Source organism: Prunus dulcis, chromosome 7 (genome assembly GCF_902201215.1).
Source record: "Prunus dulcis chromosome 7, ALMONDv2, whole genome shotgun sequence".
In the NCBI taxonomy this organism is placed as follows: Eukaryota; Viridiplantae; Streptophyta; class Magnoliopsida; order Rosales; family Rosaceae; genus Prunus; species Prunus dulcis.
The window spans coordinates 15215709-15237212 of NC_047656.1; the positions used below are offsets into that span (position 1 = coordinate 15215709).

The 21504-nt window shown below is 36.4% G+C and overlaps 3 protein-coding genes and 2 long non-coding RNA genes across 6 annotated transcripts; all 5 read left to right on the forward strand.

The window, feature by feature from the left end:
- The first annotated feature begins 3033 nt into the window (after positions 1 to 3033).
- Positions 3034 to 3830, forward strand: LOC117635573. Its single transcript, XM_034369876.1, has 2 exons — positions 3034 to 3259; positions 3372 to 3830. The coding sequence occupies exons 1-2, from the start codon at positions 3057 to 3059 to the stop codon at positions 3571 to 3573; spliced, it is 405 nt and encodes a 134-aa protein (XP_034225767.1). The 5' UTR covers positions 3034 to 3056; the 3' UTR covers positions 3574 to 3830.
- A 349-nt stretch (positions 3831 to 4179) lies between these two features.
- Positions 4180 to 5192, forward strand: LOC117635652. Its single transcript, XM_034369989.1, has 2 exons — positions 4180 to 4448; positions 4786 to 5192. Exons 1-2 carry the CDS (start codon positions 4291 to 4293, stop codon positions 5000 to 5002), a joined length of 375 nt encoding a protein of 124 aa, XP_034225880.1. The 5' UTR covers positions 4180 to 4290; the 3' UTR covers positions 5003 to 5192.
- A 1939-nt stretch (positions 5193 to 7131) lies between these two features.
- Positions 7132 to 9229, forward strand: LOC117633693. The gene is made up of 2 exons (XR_004586694.1): positions 7132 to 7390; positions 7552 to 9229. It is a non-coding gene; the product is annotated as an uncharacterized LOC117633693 (long non-coding RNA).
- A 1729-nt stretch (positions 9230 to 10958) lies between these two features.
- LOC117634141 lies at positions 10959 to 13038 on the forward strand. The gene is made up of 2 exons (XR_004586733.1): positions 10959 to 11217; positions 11340 to 13038. It is a non-coding gene; the product is annotated as an uncharacterized LOC117634141 (long non-coding RNA).
- Positions 13039 to 17871: 4833 nt separating this feature from the next.
- On the forward strand, positions 17872 to 21467 carry LOC117634099 (phosphatidylinositol transfer protein 3). Of its 2 annotated transcripts, none has more exons than XM_034368019.1 (6): positions 17872 to 18271; positions 18861 to 18957; positions 19214 to 19390; positions 19841 to 19939; positions 20044 to 20289; positions 20841 to 21467. In XM_034368019.1, the coding sequence occupies exons 2-6, from the start codon at positions 18889 to 18891 to the stop codon at positions 21138 to 21140; spliced, it is 891 nt and encodes a 296-aa protein (XP_034223910.1). In that variant the 5' UTR covers positions 17872 to 18271; positions 18861 to 18888; the 3' UTR covers positions 21141 to 21467. The 2 variants fall into 2 exon arrangements, with proteins under 2 accessions (XP_034223910.1, XP_034223911.1); XM_034368020.1 differs by lacking the exon at positions 17872 to 18271 and adding an exon at positions 18299 to 18377.
- Positions 21468 to 21504: the final 37 nt, after the last annotated feature.

Genomic DNA, 21504 nt, shown 5'->3' on the forward strand with positions numbered 1-21504 from the left:
TTTCAGTCAAAAGCACTTCCTACACGTATTAGTATAAGATGGGTAGGAAAATATGACACGGGGTGGAAATAGTAGCACCCGTTGAGTTTCATATTTGTTTTTTTTTTTATAAAGAAAAAGTACAGTGTGCTGGTCAAAAACTTAAATTGAGTCTTTTGGGATTAGATTAACCAGTACTTGAGACAATTACTAAACATAATTATCTTTTAGACTTTAGTGAGGCGCTTCTAATGGTAAAAAAGAAGGATCAATTAAAAGGAGGTCATAAAGTGTGCGAAGTTTTTGTTGATTATTTGCGTACAGTTTGAAGATGATGTAGTTAAGTTACTTTACAGCTTTGGGGTTAAAAGGTGAGAACTTTACTACAACGGTAATGAAACAGTGCACATTGGAGATTTGGTAACATTTGAACAAGTCACCTTGACTGGTTTTTCAAAACCTACAGTACTTGACAGATAGGATTGCTTGTTGCGTGCAATTGCATGAGTCTCATCAACCCAAATTCATATTTTGAGGGATGCAACTGTTTCACTGTTGTGAGTGCCTCACAAACGGAGAACAACTTTGGTGTAGCAGGATGTCATGTTAACAGCATTTTAAGTCAATCACATATTGTCACGTACATCAAAATTATGATAGGGTACCAAATCAGTTGCCTCCGAGATTTTGAGGCTTTTAAGCCTACACAGTAATCAAACCGTCACACCACCGCTAGAAAGAGAGAGGCTGTATTGGCGAGAGGAGGTGACTGCTGCTGTTGCGCAATTTGCGAATAGAGCAGGAGGGAGATTTTGGTGCTACACTTTTTCACTAGGGTACTGGTGATGAATTTGACGTTTTTGGGAGGGTGATTTTATCAGAGATGAGCAGAATGTGCTCTGACGATGACATCATGCATGGTGCAAAGTGGTCCCATCCCAGCCTTGTGCTTCTTCCTTCCGGAGGGAGGAGACATTGGCGATTGTGTTGTTACTATCAAAATGTAAAAGTGACATGTCATCTATACACAGTGGCTGACTGGGTCATGACTCAGATGTATGCATGTGTTGTGTATTTATACTATTGCTATTGCGCAAGGAGACGTGTTCATCTACGTCGACGACAGTATCATCTCATATTTGAATCAACTCTGTGATCATACTTCAGTTTGATTTCTAACTTTTCTGAAGTGATCAAGAGGGATTGTTTTCTTAATTGGAAGATCGAAATTTCAAATTAGCAAGATTAACCTACACCATCATCCTCTAAAATAAGCAAATAATTTGAATTTCGATCGATACATACATTGGCGTGTTACGGAATATAACAACTACAAATAATAAAAATATTGAAGAATAGTGGAGTGTTGAAATGGAGAGAGTAAACATACGTCTCATTTACGTTCCTAAGCTTCGACACAAAACTTATATGAAAAATTATTCTTCCAAAAAGGAAAATTTCAAAATCAAAATCATTTTTATATTCGGAGTCGTTCTTCATTAACTTCAAATTAAGTCCGAAACATTTATAGAAAATAACCCATTAAAGCTAGAAAAAAAAAAAGAAGGGAAAATTGTCTGCAACACGTCAAAGTATAATCGGTAAATATCAAAGAGGAATGATTCGTTCCATGTAAGGAGAAGCCTTAGTAGTCTTGTACTAGAAATTAGCAGTTATAATTATTGTGTTAGTGAATGTAACCAAAAGATCAGAAGTTGCTGCTAAGTTCAATAAGCAATAGTCATGGTCGACAATAGAGGCTATAGCCAACTTTGTGGGCAAAGAAAGTTTGGGCTACTTTAGGGGTAAAAGAATTTTGGGCTTTTCTCCCAAGGATTGAAAACGCATCCAATTTTGGGCTATAGGCTAAGTTTGTACATTGTGTTCCAAAAATTTATCAGATGGCTAATGTAGGGAGATATTAATTTATCAGATGATAGTTTCTTTTTTTCTTTTATAGTACGTAAATTATTGAGACAGATATCTAGAAAAATACATATAATAAAGAAATTTTTTTAAAACGACTATTTAGAAAAATATAATTACCCGTCTAACAGAGAAAAAACTCTAGCTTCTTTTCTCCCAAAAAACACTCTTAGAGCCGTTTTTACTTTTAGGAGGAATCCATTATTCTTCCTCCCTTCACCTCTTTCCCCATTTTCAGAGGCAAATGGTTTACCCTATTTGTATTTGTTTTGTTATGATTTTCATCCAACTATCACGGGCGGCTGCAAGAACTTGTGCGGTTTCTTTATGTTTGGAATAAGTTGCATAAACTATTTGAGTTCTTTGTGTAGTTTTCACCTCTCCTTTGTGAGAGTTTTATTTGTACTGTTATGACTTTATTTTTTCAAGCCTTATCTCTTTTTAATTATTCTAAGTTTGCAATCTTAGTTGGGATGCCTATACCAAAGCTTCTTCCATCATACATGATCGTTAGGTGAGACGCATCAAATTGTCTTAATTTTAATGTTAGACCGTTTCGTTATTACAATGGCCTTTTTGTGGTTAATTTGTATTGGTCTTTTTTGGCCAATAGCTTTTTTGACTGAATTATGAATGCAATCATATAATTTTTTAATAATAAATTTTTTATATATAATTTCAAAATAAAATATATAAAAACTTTATAAATCCCACGTAGCGCGTTTGATGAAAAAAAAAAAACTAATTATAAATGAAAAATATAATTTAGAACTAAGTTTATAAAACTAGTACAATGAATACATATCTGATGTTACTTTAGTGCAACGAATTAAACAAGTACAACAAATAAATATCTGATGTTACACCTTGGCGGTGCTCTTCCTTATCTTCTAGCAGTACCAAATGTGCCAGAAGATTCAATGGGTTGTGACGATGGACGACATGGACAGTTGAAAGCCCACGTACACAAATTTTCCTCTCAGACAAGAGACACCTGTCCACTTTATCGCCACGTGTCATGACTTGAAATGAAAAAAATTCCCCAACAAAAATGGGACACAATAGTGCTGGCTTCATCCACAGCCCTTCACCGGCATATATATATATATATATATATATATATATATATAGAAAGCGGTAGAAGTTTGAAGATGCCAAAGATGATTAATGCATTCAAAACATTCAGAACCCAATCAGCAGCTTTGACATTCTCAACGCCTCTGCCGCCGCCGCCAGGCTTGGGACGGAAAGCTTCCGGGGTCCGATTCAAACAGACCACAACCCTGCGCTCCAGCGAGTCCGATAGTGAGCAGAACATGGACAAGCCAGAGCCTAACCCTACTGAGAAAACTAGGTAAGTGGCTTTATACCATGATTAATTATCCCATTTTCTTTGAAAGTAAGTTGGATGTGTATTTAATTTAAGTTGGCTAATGTTATTTGAATGTACAATATTTATATATTAGGGATAGGGACAGTTTGTCACATTCATTTGGGGAGGGGTATGCGACGAGGTGCGATGACGATGGGTTCGGAGTGGTATATGGGGGAATCCGGTCAGTTCCAAAGACGGAGCAGGATGAGAACCACCCTGCTGTGGACAAGTCACAGGGAAGTGAGGTGCAGGAGAAGGAGAAAGGGCGACACCAGACAAATGCTTCATCCTAACTAAACTAATATATACGAGAGTCGACTACACACACACATATATATATATATATATATATATATATATATATAGATTTGTTAATTTTCGCTTTTGTATGTTTTTTTAATTTCTGCTAATCCCTTTTATGGAGCGAGGAGGACGACCCATATTACTATTTGTATTGACTGGCTCTATATCTAGCTATGTAATGTAAATGTGTGTATCTAGAAACGCTTTCAAGTTGGGTAATAATTAATCGAAACATTTTGGGCATGTATATTGGCGAATATTTCTACATGTTGGTGTAATCTGAACATACAAAAATTACTCAAAACATCGAAGCATACAAAAATTAATTGAAATATTTTGGGCATGTGTATTGGCGAATATTTCTACCATACAAAAATTATTTGAAACATTTTGGGCTTCTACTTTTGGCTATCTTGGTTTGTGGGCCTCTAGTAAAGTGTTGAATTTATATTAGTAGGGGATGAAGTAGACTGATATTAATAGCAATGGCTACCACTTGTGGTTGCCAAATTCCACCACTACGTGTCATGACATGAAACTAAATTTCTCACTGAAATCAGGATCAGTCCCCATTGAACCGGACACAATTTGGTGATTTTTTGGCCTCACCTTTCACCGCCATATATTCACTGCCTCATCCTCAGTTATGTTGTGTGTTTTCGTGCATAAATAGCAACCAGCAGAAATTCCTACAAGGTACGCAAAACATGATTCATGCAATAAGATCACTCAGAACCCAATCGCCCTCAAACTTGGTCCAAAAAGCTTCCGGGGTCCGGTTTAGGCAGAACGCAACTATTTCTACCGATCCAGATACTAAACATAACATGGACAAGACACAAAACCCTAACCAGCAGAAAACTGGGTTAGTCTACACATTTCTTATTGTTATCTCATATGTTAACTTCTCGAGTTTTTGGTTTTTGTACACTACTCGGTGCATTGTCAATATTCAATCAGCATTTCCCACATGACACGAGAATATCGACAATATATCAAATACGGTATATAATCAACTGTTTATGATAATTACGGTATATAATCAACTGTTTATGATAATTGTTGCGGATATTCGAATTGTATTTCTCACATCAAATGTATAAATCAATTGACTTATTGTGCAAGTTTGATTCGTTGATTCATATTGAGGGATTAGTATTATTAATTTGGGTACTACATTTTGTTTGTTGTATATTAATTAGAGATGCGATGTCTCATTCATTTGGGGAAGGGTATGCGACGAGGTCCGATGAGGAAGGATTTGGAGGGGTATTTTCAGGAAACCAGTCTCTACCGAAGACACAGCAGGATCAGCTGATCCATGAAAACCACCCTGCGTATGACAAGACGCAGGGAAGCGAAGTGAAGGAGAAGGAGAAAGGACGGCACCAAACCCACGCCAATGCATCAACAAACTAATGAAGGAGCCCCCGAGCGGATTGACCTGTGTGGATTCGGTGGCCTTTCTATATAATTCCTTTTCATTTTGCAAAATATTTTTAATTTAATTTGTTGGTTATATGTTAATACTTGGAAAGGCTTTAAAGTTCGTAATAATTTCATTCATTTATCGAAATTATCGTTGGATTAAAGTTTTCTTTTAATTGATCATTTGCTTCAATCTGCATTTGGATTTTGTAATAATTTGCACCCAGAGTTCATGGTTCCTAAATTAAAAAAAAGAAACTAAATTACTATTAAAAAAGGAGGGCAGTATAATTCGAAGGCAAAATCCAAACGGAACACAAGCTCAAGACCACCACTACAATCCTAACCCAAAAGGCTAATGTGAGAGTAAAAAAAAGAAGCTTTTATGAATGATTTTGTTGATATCTTTTGGCCCGAAAAATGATTATGTTAGAATTACGATAGAGAATCAAAAGTTTGATGAACTTTGTAGGTAAGTGAAATGTAAATCATGCATTATGATAGAGAAATGCCAGAGCCATATAAGGATTATAAACAAATTCAAAATAACCTCATGCCTAGAATCCCTCATTGTATATCCGTAAACCTTCTTTTGTGAGTTACCATGTGAGGAGAACGGTAGAGATAAGAAGTATACACTTAATTATATGTAAGTTTTTTTCAAAAGAGGAGGAAGGACAGTCCTACGTCAAGGTTAACCTAGGCTATATCCTAAAGTGACTTATTATTTTTAGCCTAAAATAATACCCCAGCCTTCCCTTGCAAGCCCCATACACTCATCCCACACAAATAAAATCTCATTAACTAACTCCACAAGAAGTCTTACCAACAAAAAAATGGGAAAAACAAAATTAACCCGCACGTGACAACACCATCCCAACCAAATAAAATCATATTAACAAACCTATGTTATTCTTGAAGAGTTAATTATAGCAAACTAAGGTAATCTTCAATTCTTCATTTCCTTTTCTTCTCTAAATGTGTGGATGTTGAAATTTTGGAGATTGTTTAGGGTTTATGAAGTATCAATGAGGAATTTACAATTAAGAGTTGTGAATTATCAAACAAGACGTGTAATTGATTTTGGTGTTCTTGCTTGCTTGTATGAATTATCAATTGGAGATTTTGTTGATCTATATATTATTCAATAGGTTATACTTTATAGTGTCGAATCAATATCGAAATGTTAAGAGATCATAGACTCTTAGAGATCAAGATTTGCAATTGATTTGAGTGTTCTTGCTTGCATGTTTATTTATTGTTTTTTTTTCCCCTTACATGTACTAGATGCATTTTGAGGAGGAAGGCTCATTATGTTCCCCCTAAGTATTTTTTTGTTATCAATGAAATTCACTTGTACAGTCAAGTTTTTTTAAAATCAATTTAGCATGTTTGTACATATAAGATAAATATAGCCCACACTATTTTGAAATCCTGAATCCGTTCCGAAAGGAGGATATGTGAGAAAGGAATTCAGAACTATATTGAGAAAGTGGATGGTTTATTTTCTTTTTCTTTTTCTTCCTCACATTTTTATTTTAAATATCTTATGAGGACAATACTTATATGTAGTCATTGGAGGCACCCCATCCCTTTGTGATTAAATAATTTTCACTATACACATGTCCCCTTTCCCCGATGTGGCACCCCGGTTCAAAATCATAGCCGTGCAATCCTAAGGAAACCAGCTAATATATAATCCCGATTTAAATTATTCCGGACCGGTAATATCGAGCTTGACACGTTGCAAATGCGAATAATCTAGAAGAAATGATAACAAATTGGCGCGAGAGAAAACTAATTGTAGTAAAAAGCTGGTAAGGTAGTAAATTCGCGCGAGAGAAACCTAATTATAGTAAGAAACCTGATAAGGACGTGAATCCGATTCCCAGACAAAAACGGTAACGTGTTGTATAATAAATTCAAAAAAGGAAAGTGCTTACGAAAAACGCAAAGGTTTACTTTTCTCTGTCTCCAGCGCATCAGAGACGTGTACAAGTGGACCACCGCCGAATCCACCAAACCATGCGATTTCGTATTAGCCGTCGATCTTAAATATTAGAAATCAATCGCAACCGTACATCCGCTTTTATCCTATTATAAAAGTACGTTAGGGCGTCTGGTTCCAAATCATTCGGCGCCTCAACGTTCTCTTTCTCTCTCCTCACAACTCTATGAGCCTCCTCGGTTCTTCTTCTCCTGCAGATCTGCTCTGCATGGATCGTTTTCTCTCTCTGTTTCTTTCAAATTCGCGTAGATCGCTTCGTTGTCTACATATTGATGGTGGTTTTATGTTGTGAGGATGGTTTGAGCTGATGTTGAATAGCTGGTTTGACCAGCTCCAGCTTGTAGTCCGCGTTCTTCGATTCAGATTTACAGGTTCGTATATGTTTTTGCTTTGATTTACGCATCCAGATCTGCAATAAAGCTTCGGTGTTTATGCCTTAGTTTGAATTTTATAGATCTGCTACGAATTGAGTTTTTTGTGTTTCTGCTTCGCACAGTTTCTGATTCATGTATTTTATTTTGTGTTCAAACAGAGATGGCGACGGAGCTCTTATGGAATTTCAAGAGGTTTCAAGCCCCGACGGTTCTGAGCTGGATGCAGATGTGATGCTTATGGCTGCTGAAGCTGGTCCAACAGATGTAATTGATATTCAATTCGATGGGCATATTTGTAATTTGAAGAGGGAAGCTGAAGTATTCGGGTTTTTGGGTGTGGTTGAATTCCGGATGTATAAGATATCGGGACGAAAGGCTCGGTGGAAGGGCTGAGTCCTGGACCGATCTTTGTCATCCGACCTTTGCCATGACAGGTGCGCTTGCATGGCAGGTCACAAAAATACCTCAATAAAAAAACAAACGATTTTTTGGTTTTGAGGGGAGACAGCATGGGGGTTTGCCCAGGGTCTCCCCTCTGGTGTGTGTGCGCTGTGTCCTCCTTTCTCTTTGTTCTCTGTTTTTTTTTTTTGTTGCTCTCTTCTCCATGCACACCAGTCGAGCACGGATCGTGGACATCAACAACAACGAAATCTCGCGCCTAAAGGTATTATCTGCCCAAGTCTATATTCTTTTAGTTGATATGCATCATGGTACCCAGATCTGCAAATTTCACACCAAATTCACACGAACACCTATCTAAACATGGTACTTAAATCTGCAGCTACACGATTAATTAGTTTTATTTATCTTAATTAACAAGGGATTAAGCTTATTGGGTTATATTAAGCATAACTGGGGACTTGATAGGGCTTGGTAATAATTTTTGTTTACAGTTTGGTAATTGTGGATTTCTTCAAACTACCCCACTGATTTTGAAGGTAATCGGGTTCGAGTTTACATGGCTATATCGATGTAGGATACCAGTTACATAGTATTAACAGCAAACCGAGTATTTTGATCCATTATAACCTCAAAGTATACACCCGTATTTTACTAAATCCAATACTAATATTTTTGGTAAGTTCCTTGTACTGATATTCATTTATTATTTTAAAATACTGTAAATCAGAAGTAGTCGTATGCTCGTCCAGATCCCAAATCCCTCATCCCACCATGCCACTCATTTAAAATGCCTTGCGTTACGTATTTCGTCACAGATTCCCAACACCTTTGCAACATTTATAATTACTTCTGTTACTGCAGCTAATTACATGTGTTGAAATGAAATTTTATGGTGTCTCGTGAGCTATTTTAAATAATTATTCATTATAATCTGGATTACAGTTTATGGTATGTTATATCGTGGGATCTCAAAATATATGGGATCCCCTGTAATATTCTGTAATTTTATTTTCGTTGAGCCGTGGATTGTATTCCCAGTAGTTTGTTCTTAGGAGTGACTGCTGGAAGCTTTCTTCGCTCTGGAGATTGAACAAGACTTCTACCGGATTGAAGCAGTGAGGTTGTGGGAAGGTCCAAGTCGTCTGTTGTTGTATGCAACCCTCTTTCTGGAGATTATAAGGTGAAAAATGACTGTACACCTGAAGGTTCAATTTCTTATGGCTTTGGAAGTTATTTGAAGCCTTGATTAGCAGTGTCCTACATTTTATTTCTCCTTTAAGTTATTGAAGTCATTACTATCAGCGTTTTCAATTATTTGAACTCATTATGTATATTTCAATTTCGTGACTTGGTTCTGTTGAATTTATGTTGTTATGATGATGTCTTCGGTTGAATAATGAATTACTTCTGTTAATATAAATCATTGAATCTCAATTGTGTTTGTGGATTGTGCATATAGATGACTGATTATTGAAATGAAAAATTAGGATCATGCAGAGGGGTGGATGGGATTTGAGGACATGTTTTGGTTTGAAAATGCAGGAATGGTTCTTGATTTTATTAACTTTATTTTGAAAACTGCATGAAATTTTCTGTGAAGGTTATGTGGGATCTTCTGTAGTTGTGTAGTAGTATCGATCTTCTCATATTAATTGACTCTGGAATGTTGTTTTATATGAAAAAAAAAACTATAATTCTTATATTTCAAATCAGGAGACTGTTCCATGTTATAAGTCGATGTTCATTTGTGGTTTTTGAAGAAAGTCTCTATATTGGGTTCCCTATTCGAACCAGTAATTTTATTCTTCCAAGTGTCTCTCACCGCGGTTTTTTGTGAATTGCTGGGTATTTTCTGAACTTTGTTTCTTAAAATTTTCGGAAGAGTTGACGACAAGAGAATGAAAACAGAGCTGTTTTAGATTGGAAAACATGTTAAACCCGTAAGAAACCCAGTAAACCTAATTTCCACAATCTAGTCTCATGGTGATGACCTGTGACTCTCGTCGTAAGACGTAAGCTATATTGAAACGGTGAGTTTCTTGTTTGGCGATGTGATTTTACCCGTTATAGTGGAGCTGTATAGATGTGGGTAATTTCAATAAAGGTCTGTAAGCTCAAAAATGGTAGAGCGCTCGGGTCCATAATTGGGCTTTGGGAGGATGGTGGTTCGAATCCACCCAGATCTACAATAACAATACCATTTAAATAATGAACACATTACTTTTTATGATCAAACTATGACTTGGTGTGCCATCACCGTTCATGTGTTGTCGCTTTTATGTTTTCATTGCTCTTTAACCTCATATAGCTGTCAGACAACCAAAAAAGCCCAAGGCCGGCAGCAACAGCAAACAACTGGCGGCAAAGCAGAACAAGGACCAAGGCAGGCAGCCGAAGATGAGAGACAAAACGACACAGCCAAAAGCGAGCTAACCAAGCAATAGTAGGCACCCATAATCTGATTATTATTAACGGTAAATGTCAGGTCATTGTCTCCCTGACTAATACATGATTAGTGACATACCTTCCCATTGAAGGAATGTTGAGGACTATGTCGATATTTATTTGTGTTCGATTTTAATATCGTTTGTATAAAAAAAAAATTTGTTTTACGTTAAAGAAACCTAGTATGATTTTGTTCTTCATTTTATGTATCTAAATCTAAAGGTTGTGACCTATGAAATTTGATGTTAATGCGTGCAACTAGACCGAGGATGCCCTATTTGAATACTAGTTGTATGGTTTTATGTCGGTTACCGATTTGTTAAAGGAATAAAGAATAAGTTTGGGCCTAAAACCCCAGCCCAATTCTCGTTTTTCCGGGCCGTAGTCTCTTTATCTTTTTTCTTAGGTCCCGCCCGGTTAAAATTATTCAAGGACTGTAATTTCGAGCTTGGGCTGTTCCAAATTCCGAAATATCTAGAAGGAAATATAGTAATTGGCGCGAGAGAACCTAATTATAGTTATGACCCAGCTGTCAAGGCGGCAAAATTAACGTGTCGTGATTGATACGGTCAAAAACAGTAACGTAGAAAATTATACCACCGCCTCTAACTACCCACCCACCCACGTTATAACATACCAGCCGTCGATCTTAAAGATAAGGGCGCAATCGCAGCCGTCCATCTCATTTTTACTATTATAAAAGTAGGTTAGGTTTGGTTGGTTCCAAATCATTCAACGCCTCAACGTTCTCTCTCTCCTCTCTCTCTTCACATCTCTATGCGCCTCCATGGTTCTTCTCCCGCAGATCTGTTCTGCAGGGATTGTTTTCTCTTACTTTGTCTCGGATTCGCGTAGGTCTTATCGAGATCTACGTTTTCATGGTGATTTGAGGCTGTGAAGATGTTTTGAGCTGCTGGTTCATAGCTGGTTTTGCCAGCTCGAGCTCGTCTTCTTCGTGCTTTGGCTCAGATTTACAGGTTCGTCTATGTTTTCTATTCGTTTAACTTATCTAGATTTCGAAGGAGGCTATACTGTTTATGCTTTCGTTTAAATTGTTAGATTTGCTAGAATTCAGCTTAACAGTTTCTGCTTCATGCAGGTTAAACTGATTGATGATGATGGAGTTCATAGCAAGTCCTCGGAGGTTCCAAGACTTGACCGTTTTGAGCCAAATCTGACGTCGTTTCAGCTGCAGATCTGGTTCTTCTGGAGTCTAGCGTATGTTTATTCGATATTCGAATGGAATAATTGTAATTTGATGATCGGGAAGGTCAAATCTGGGGTGTTTAGGGATGATTGGGTTGGGCAACGGATGTATAAGATGTCGGGACGAAAGGCTCAGAGGAAGGGTCTGTGTCCTGGACCGATCTTTGTCATCCGACCTTTGCCATGACAGGTGCGCTTGCATGGCAGGTCACAAAAATACCTTAATAAAAAAATACAGACGATTTTTTGGTTTGGAGGGGAGATTGCATGGGGTTTTGCCCAGGGTCTCTCCCTCTTTTGTGTGGTGTGTGATCTGTGTCGTCCTCTCTTTACTCTCTTTTATTTTTCGCTCTCCTGCTCATCCAAGCATGCTAGATCGTGGACAGCAACGACGACAAAATCTCAGCCGCCCAAGGTATCATCTGCCCAATTCTATTTCAATTGATATGCATCCATCTAATTCTATTTCTGAAATCTGCCACTTGCACAGCCAACTCACGATCATTATTTAAATTGACATTCATCTAATTTAATCATGACTAATTCACAACCCTCATGTACAATTAATTAGTCTTATGCTCGTAGTTATGGCGCTGCTTTGAATTGATATTGGATTAAGCCTTTTCTTATTATTATGTATAATACGATATATTTGGTAACCTAAAATTTATTATATAGAGTAATGTTTTCTAGATAAATGGGTCTCAAGTTTCTGCAACCATAGAAAAAATAATTTTTTTTGGTAAATATGAAGCATATGAAAATGTGGAATTATGGAACAGAAATTTGGATTTAACCTAGTCTTTTGAATTGTTTGGTAATTTGGCTAATCATAATATTTTGGGTAAGTTTCAATTTGTTTACAATAATCCATTTTTATATGCTATCATATGCTATAATACAAGGTCGTATGCGCGCCCAAATCTCACATCCCCACCATTCACTTATTCAATTCATCATGCAATACTTCGCAATCCATACTTATAAGACCAAATGCCAATACATCTGCTCCAATTCTTGTCTCTATTTTACTACAATTCTTGTATGAGCTGAAATGAGGTTGTGAGGTGGTTGGGTTTTCGTATTTATAATTTTGTGGGTATGCACTTCTGAAATTGTGGTATATTCTGTTATCTCAAGATTTATGGATCCTTTGTAATATATGTAATTATATTTGCTTTGGGCTGATATTGCCTCTAGCAATAGATTGTATTCCCGTTATAAGATGGTTTGTAGGAGTTTGGCTGCTGGAAGCAATTTCTTCATTGAAGCCTGAATGTTTCTACTCGTTTATAAACCAATCAAGACTTCTCAATTACAAGCTGTTTGGTCGCCGGAAGGTTCAAGTTCTGTTAGTCTTCTATCTCTTTCTGGAAATCTTGAGGTGAAAAATGATTTGAGATGAGCTTCGCATTGCATTTGGTTTTAAACTTCTTACCGTTGTTCAGAAGTACTTTATATAGTTTTGTCCTTATTAATCGAGTTATTTCAAGGATTATTTCGTATGTTTTTATTTATTCATGTTAGTAGTTTTATCTGCCCATGGACCTCTTCATCTTTTGTTCAATTGAATTAGATGAACTATTTATACATCCTTGATTGTAGTAAATATTTATTCTTTATCTATTTTATTGGATTTTTTGTTTAGATATTATTTTTGTATGCCGTTGTGTTTCCTGTGGTGGTTTAATTGTTAAAGATGGAAGCAATCAGAATTAGAATGTGGTGGGTGGGTGGGTGGGGGTAGGCGTGGTGAAGGTTGAAGAGAGGAGGTTGGGATGGATTAGGATTGCAGTAGTAGTTAAGTCTTTTGGGTTGGATTATCTTGCATTCATTTGAGTCGCTAAATAAATTAGTTATTGTTTCAATAACCAACTATGGTCTCATAATACTTGTGCGAATATATGCTACATTGAAATAATACTGGTTTCACGACCTCCAAAAGAGCAGTTTTGTGATTTTTCTATGTTGCTTCGTAAAGCGAGACCAGCGAATTTATCAAGAAGTTGAATAGTTCGAAACATTCTTGATGCGTGAAAATTTCTGTTACCGTCTGGAATTTTGTTCTTGGTCTGTTGTCTCCGAAATTGGTTTTTGATCAAGTAGATAGTTGGGAAGATGAATACTAAACCGGTTTTTAATTTTGTTTCGTCAAGCATTGTTGTTTAAAGCCCCAAATTATTTTTGGGGGCGTTCTCCAATAAGTATACAAGTAAAGGATTGTGTACATATTTCTAATATTGGTTCTTTACTCTTGTGCATCTAAGAGATTTAACAACACGAATGCAATCCAAAGTTTGTAATCCATTCTTAACAAAGAATACTTGCTTCGTCTGTCGAATTTCTGTCCCAAGAATTGTAGAGAGTTTTGTTTCCGGCTGTTGAATTTATCAGTCTAGTTCAAGGCTGGCCGTTGGAAATCACGTGAAATCAGAAGGTCTGTAGCTCAAAAATGGTAGAGCGCTCAAAGTCCGTATTGGGCTTTTGAGAGGTTGGTGGTTCAAATCCACCCGGATCTGCTTTCTCTTGTTAGTGCGGTTGGTTTGGCGGGCTGGGTTTCCCTATTTTTAATTTTTAGTCTTTTATTTGTTTTTCAAATTTTATGCTCTTATGTTTTTGGTCTGAAATTTTAGTCATCTTGCCCCACCTATTTCGATTAGATGTTACCTACTGTTTCAGTTGGGCTCTTGGTGTACATGGGTTTTGCGGGTTGTTCTCTCTTTAGTAGGAAAGCTTGATGCATGAATTCAACGTATTTTAGCTGCCAATGAAGACCTTAATATTCAAGTCCCGTCTCGGTTTCTGGTCGTTTTGTAACTCAATTTGATGGGCCTGTAATTTGGAGCTTGCTTGCCTGATTCATTTGCAAGTGCATCCTTTTAAAGAAATCGTAGGCTTTTCCATTAAAAACTTGCCTCTAATTTTCTGCTGTGCCTTTTTCTAAAGTTCTTGCTACTTACTGCTTGTTCTAAACTTCATATTTGGCGCAGCAATTGTCCCTCTTCAAGGCTATACCTTTCTTGTTCCTTTATTTGTGCAGATCTGTAACCGTAAGCTGAGGTAGGAGGAAGAGAGCCAGATCCCTATACCCAGTTGTGGCTTTGGGAGGTGGTTGGTCATTGAATTTTATGCACTTCTTTTAGACAGTATAATATTTCATATCAATGATTTGTCTGATATTCAATGCCCATTTGCCAAAGACCACAGAGTACAAAATCATGCAGGATGTGGTCACAACACAAACAGTAATCTCAACTGCACCACCAAAAGTGTAAGCTAAAACTTAATGCCTGCAGTTTATGTATCTATCTACCCACCCAGCTCATCCTTATTGTGGTTCATTTATGTTCTTTAACCAGCCTGGGATCTTGGTACTTCTAACTTCTAATGATACATACAAGTTTCATCCACTTCAAGATGGTTCTTGATTTGCATATAGATTCAATTTGGATATCAGCTTTTAGTGATCTCTATATATGACATTTCATAATTAATGCGATCTTGGATTTCTCTACTCATTGCCGACTGATTTTGAGTTGAATGCTCTCATTCTATGATTTTGGGTTGAATGCTCTCATTCAAACCGAGACATAATCATTTTTCACTTCACCAAAGTCAACCATATATTCACATAAGAACAAAGAATTAGAACAAGGAACCCTCATAAAAGAAAATGGACACACAAAAAAAGAAAGAAAAGGAAAAGTCAATTGTACGGTCATTTTCACAATTTCATCATCTGGATCAAAACCCAAATAACATGCCAAGTATGCCTTCCCAAGGCCAAGGCTTGGGTGGTGGTTGTAACAAAAGTCAAAACGTATACATTTTTGGACCTCATGAGCCAAATATCACCATCAATATCATGGCCTCCCCTTATAAATTGGCACCTAAAGAAGTTTCTCATTTGCTTCTGATATTGACTCTACCCTAAACCGTCTGGCGTTTTGCTTGTCAACTTTAATGCGCGGATCAAACTTATAGCCCCACAGAAATATGATGAAGCACCTATTGACAATCCAAGCTTCTAGTCGCTTTCTTTTCATAACTTTTCACTGAAGCCATTTGGTCATGGAAATATTCCTAAGTATTTTCAAGATGCGTGATCCCAAGTCCTAACAAACAAACAACCAAGAGATTCCAGCCACCCAATGCTACATTCAACAGAGGTTGGCCCTTATATTATCTTTTTTTTAAAATATATATTTTTTTTTATACCAGCGATATTGGAGGAATCTAACCGAGGACTTAGGATGCATGAGGCTCTTAACCACTCGAGCTAGTAGTCCCCTTACACACACTATTAAGGAGTTATGTAAGTTCAAATTTGAGACCACTGTTCTGCAATTCAAGACCATTTTTCATTGGGTTAGACCCTATTTGGGCATAATATTTTTTATTTTATATGATAAAGTAAGGTAATACTTTTAAGATATATTTAGTCATATACCCATTTTTAGCACTAATGATATAGATAAACCATACACTATTTAATTTCTATAAACAAACCTAGAAAATGACAGCTGACCCTATTGAATTTTAATTTTGATTTTAAGTTCCTTTGATGCCCTATTGAGTGTTTTGGGTTTGTTATTTTTTTAATGAGGTTTTGGAGTTGGGCTTATTTTAAGAAATTGATACAGTTTTGTAATTTATAAGAAGTTAAAAGCCTATTTGTTATGTTGTAATGAGGCTTTTGGTGTGTTTTTAAAGTTCATTTCATATATAATTTTTTTCCTTCTATAATTTAGCCCCCTATTTGGGTATAATAGTAAATTTTCCTATATTTAACAATCATATAAATAGAAAAATGGGAAAACCAAACACAAGGTTGTATGATTAATTAAGTCCGAATCCTTAATAATTGTGCAAATTGGTCCAACATGATTGATTAGTGTGATCAATGCGTTAATAAACAAACAAAGATAAGTAGAGAGGTACCCAAGAATTTTGCTGAATTAATTAATCATGCAATTATTTATAGTCAACTCTATAATAAAAGTGCAATCTTTCATAGGATATGAACACATGGCACACCTCCGAGACCTAGAGGACAACACATCCTAAAGCAAATACTAAAATTAGGCAGAATTTTGCCTCTGAATGGGAATTCAAATATTAAAGCTTTTCCCTCCTCTATAGACGGCGATCTATCCAATAGGAAAAAGAAAGAATAATTATTACACGTTAAGAATTCTAGAAACATTTGAAATATATGTATATAAAAGATATGTAAGGGCAAAGGAACTACTTCAAAATAAAGTGGGATGGGTCTTCCCACCTAGAACCCCTATTTCTGGTAGGCGGGGCCAGTCAATAACGCAACTTCTGCTCCCAATGCCAATGCCAATAATTAGTGCATGTTTGTTATTATTTGAGGTGATAAGTGATTTTTTAAAAAATTTAGGAAGTCCAGTTCGTTTGGTAAACTATGAGAAAATTATTTATTATTAAAAATTGTTGTGAGAGAAAGCTTTAAGGTAAAGCAGCTAATGATGTGCTTTTATTTTCTGATTATGCAGAAATCAGTTTTGAAGAGAGGTTGGGTTTAATGATTATGTGACAATTATTTTCTAATTATGCGGGAATCAGTACCAACAACACTTATAACAAAAAGTTTACCAAACGCTAAATTGCTTTCTCTCACAGCAAATCTGACAGCGATTATTTTCACAGCACAGTAATGCCAAACTAGAAAGATTATGAAAATAATGATATTTGATAAAAAATAAAAAATAAAGGTAGTAATCCATATAAATGGGCAATAATATATTAAATTCATATACTATACATATGTTAAGATTCGAATTCAGGATCTTTTATGAATGAGCAATTGCTCTAAACCACTGCCTTAGTGGATCATTTGCATAAAAGAAGAATTATTAATGTAATTGGTACATAATAGTATATTACAATCAAGTAACGTGATTCTTTTTAATGAGTTCATTTTTTACTCACCACCTTCATTTAAGACGCATGCTCACCATTTACTTCTGTATCTATCACATGTTGAACAAAATAAGCATGATAAAATTGTGAATTAAAATCATTTATTCTAATATGATTTCATTTTATTATGGTGATACCACATGATATACCCTTTGGTAAAAGAAACGTAAATAGAGGGCGAAAATCTTTTTTCATTTAATCAAAATTCAGATGTAAAGAAGTAAATACAATCCTAATCAACTGACCTAATCTATATCTACAGATAATTATCTTTTTTGTTATATTAGTAAAACACCTCACTCGCCAGATCTTGTATAAACATTTTTTTGGGAAACAAGATCTTGTTGAACTATTATATGGAAAACGTTCACACAAAAATAAAAATATAATAAGAAATTAATATTAAAAAAAAAAGGAAAACATAGAGGAAATAGAAATGAGAAATGAATGGGAAGCGGGCCAAGGGGAGGTACAAAGAAACCCCCACTTTGGTAAAGTCAGTCGCAGTCTTTGAAGGACTTGGAGCCAACTTTGGTGGCCTCACACACACAGGACACAGCAAACACCAATTCCCAGTCATCAAGTGCTTCCCTTTTTTAACACTATAAATGCAGGGACAACTAGAGATGGCCAACTCCTGCAATTCCCCTTCTCTCATTCACGTTGTTCTTGTCGTGGTAAATAAAACCCACTAAATGACACCCTCATAAAGGTCAAGAATCAACATCAAACCAATCACGCAGACTCTCTCTCTCTCTCCCTTCTGTCTCTGTCTCTGTAACATTTTTAATTGTCGTAAAAGGCTAAGCACAAAGCTACCTACGCTTGACCAAGAGCTGATTCATTTCATTTCATTCTCTCCTCTGCTGAACCCAGGTACGTTTTAAGTTATTCATTTCATTATGCTTACAAAAGAATAAAAGATGAGATTTTTGAGATTTTTTTCAAAAAAGCATAGCTGATCAAGACTTAACCCAGTTTGGTATTTTTCTTTTTCTCGTTTTGCATATTCATGTTTTTTTTTTTCCTGAGTTTTAATGAGATCTGTCACTCCCAAATGATTTTCCAATAAGTGTAGCTAGACCCTTTTGACCATTTCTTAAAATGGATCTTGAATGATTCTCCGATTTTGTTAGAAATTAGTAGGATCGTTTTTATCTAGAGGGATTTGACCAGCACACCAGGTCTCAGCTTCAAATATGAAACTAAGGTGCTGTGGTCGATCTTGATGAATAGTAGCTTGAACATGAAGATCGACTAGTTTTCCAATATGCTGTAGAAGAATTTTCATGTTTTGGATTTCTAAGTTTTTTCTGTTTTGACGTGAAGTGCTTGGTGAATTTTGCTTTTTTAAGTTAATGCATTGTTGTAGATACACTGATTGTATTTGAAAGAGGAATTCAAGAGAAAAAAAGGACCTACAGATTTTTGTTTCGCCTTTTATTTACCAATGTTATTACTGTAGATTGAAGTGAAGTCAATTGGTGACCAACATGTATCTTCTGAGAAGACAAGCACAAAAACCATCCCCAGAGGATGATTCTGCACAAAAAGATACAAAGGTAACAAATTCAATTACTTTTCTGGGTTTTTGTTTTGGTTGGAAAACAACTAGTGTACAATTGTCCATCCAAAGGGCTTTAATCTCAAGTAAATCAATCGGCTTTTCTAGCATACACATGATGATAATTGTTAAATGAGCAAGAAAAATTAAACCTTGTCTTCTTATCTCATTTGCAAAATAAATTTTAACGGAAAAGGTTAATTTACATAACAAATATTGAAATCTGACATTGTATGAAACATATTTGCAATCAGGTCAAAGAACTCAGGGCTGCACTCGGCCCCCTGTCTGGACGTAATCTGAAGTACTGCACTGATGCATGCCTTCGGAGATATTTGGAAGCTCGGAGCTGGAATCTTGATAAGGCGAAGAAAATGGTGGAAGAGACACTCAGGTGGAGGGCAACTTATAAGCCTGAAGAAACTCGTTGGGTAATTCAGATGAACTTTTCTGACATGCAAAAACTAGAAATGGATATGTTGCGGTTCTAGTACTATTTGTTTCTTTTATTATCTTATTACTTCTGCTTGCAAATAAAACGATCATTTTTAAGCGTGAATTCTTGTGGAAATCAACACAACATCACCTTGGAAAAAAACATGAGGGCATGGGGCTTTGAGTCTTTGGTCTTAACTGAAAATAAAAGAAAAACAAGCAATGTTAGGATGCCTAAGCTTGCATATGCTGTTTTCATGTAGCCCACATCAAAGATATGGCAGAATAAACTCATTGTGGACTCCGATGGTGTTCTCTAACCACATTGCATATGTAATGCGTTCATTTAGTTCCTTTACATGATCTGCAACTTATTGATGTTAAATTTCAGTTCACTATGTTTTGGTTTAAGTTGTACTTACTTACCATGGAAATATGTCATTCAGCATGAAATAGCACATGAAGGTGAGACTGGAAAAGTGTCAAGAGCAAATTTCCATGATCGACTTGGGAGGACTGTGCTTATAATGAGGCCAGCAATGCAGGTCTGTTGTAGGCTTTGCCCACCCCCCACAAAAATTGGTTACACTGTCTGTAGATTTTAGTAAATAGATCTTACTCTTTATCTTTTTTCTTTTCTTTCTTTCAGAACACAAACTCACCTGAAGGTAATATCCGCCATTTAGTCTATCTTATAGAAAATGGTATCCTCAACCTTCCTGAAGGTCAAGAACAAATGTCGTGGTTGGTTGACTTCTCTGGATTCTCGTTGAACACCAATGTCTCGGTCAAGACAGCCCGTGATATTATTTACATTCTACAGAACCATTACCCCGAGAGGCTTGCGGTTGCATTTCTTTATAACCCACCAAGGATTTTTCAGGCGTTCTGGAAGGTTTGAACTACTTAACTGTTGGAAAATTTTTAAGTTATTGACACAGACATCCACTGCACACACATAACTTCAACTGAAGTTTGAGCACCAACATTTCAACTTGATTGAGAAAATAAAATTTAGTTAATTAAATTTCAACTGGAAGGCAATTTGATTACTTCCACCACTAGATTTAGAACAGTTCAACTTTTGAACTTAGCATGACACCCATGGGCACGCGTGCACACACACACACACACACACACACACACACACACACACACACACACACACGCACAAGAAGAGGATGAGGATCTGCAGCATGGAATGGAATAGCCTTCATTTCCAATTTTCAGTCTGCCATTCGCAGAAGTTCAAACATGGGTTCTTCAAGCTGGTTCAGTAAAGGGTCCTGTTCAACCTGATAAACTCTTGCATGTAAATCTGAAAATTCATTTTAGATAAGAGTTGTACTACGAGTTCACTCATATACACTTTTATTGATACACTATTTGTAGCTTAGCACGCATATCTGTCATTTGATGAACTTCCTGCTGCTTTCACTTCTGTAGGCTGTCAAGTACTTCCTGGATCCCAAGACATTTCAGAAGGTGAAGTTTGTATACCCCAAAGGTAAAGAAAGTGTAGAGCTCATGAAGACATTCTTTGATGTTGAAAATCTTCCAAGCGAGTTCGGGGGTCAAGCCACCCTAAAGTACGACCATGAGGAGTTTTCACGAATGATGGCTGAGGATGATGTGAAAACTGCCAAGTTCTGGGGATTTGATGAGAAGCCTTGCCGCATAAAAAATGGGCGTTCGGGAGCAGAGGTGGTGCCAGAGCCCCTCCCCATTGCACCTATAGCTAGCTGAGCACCCTGCCTAATGCCCAGAACAGTAAGAATCACAAAAATTATACGATGAGCAGGAGCTGAACTTATATATAGAAGTTTAGTTTCAATTTCGGAAATGTGGACTGGAATGTTCATGTTTCAGTTCCTTGATGCGGGTTAATAAGCATGTGATCTACCGTGCTTAACTGCTAACCATGAGGGAAATAGACAAACCTCTGTGTTGTTTTCCTGATGTTCTCACCTTAAACACACTGTAATATGTTTCTTCTATTTTTTCAATGTATCTTTTGTTCCCTCTTGATTAAAGAACTTTGTTGCCAACTGCTTCAAAATTTCATTTCGATTACAACGCAAAACTTAAGCATGGTGCATTCGGGTCATAA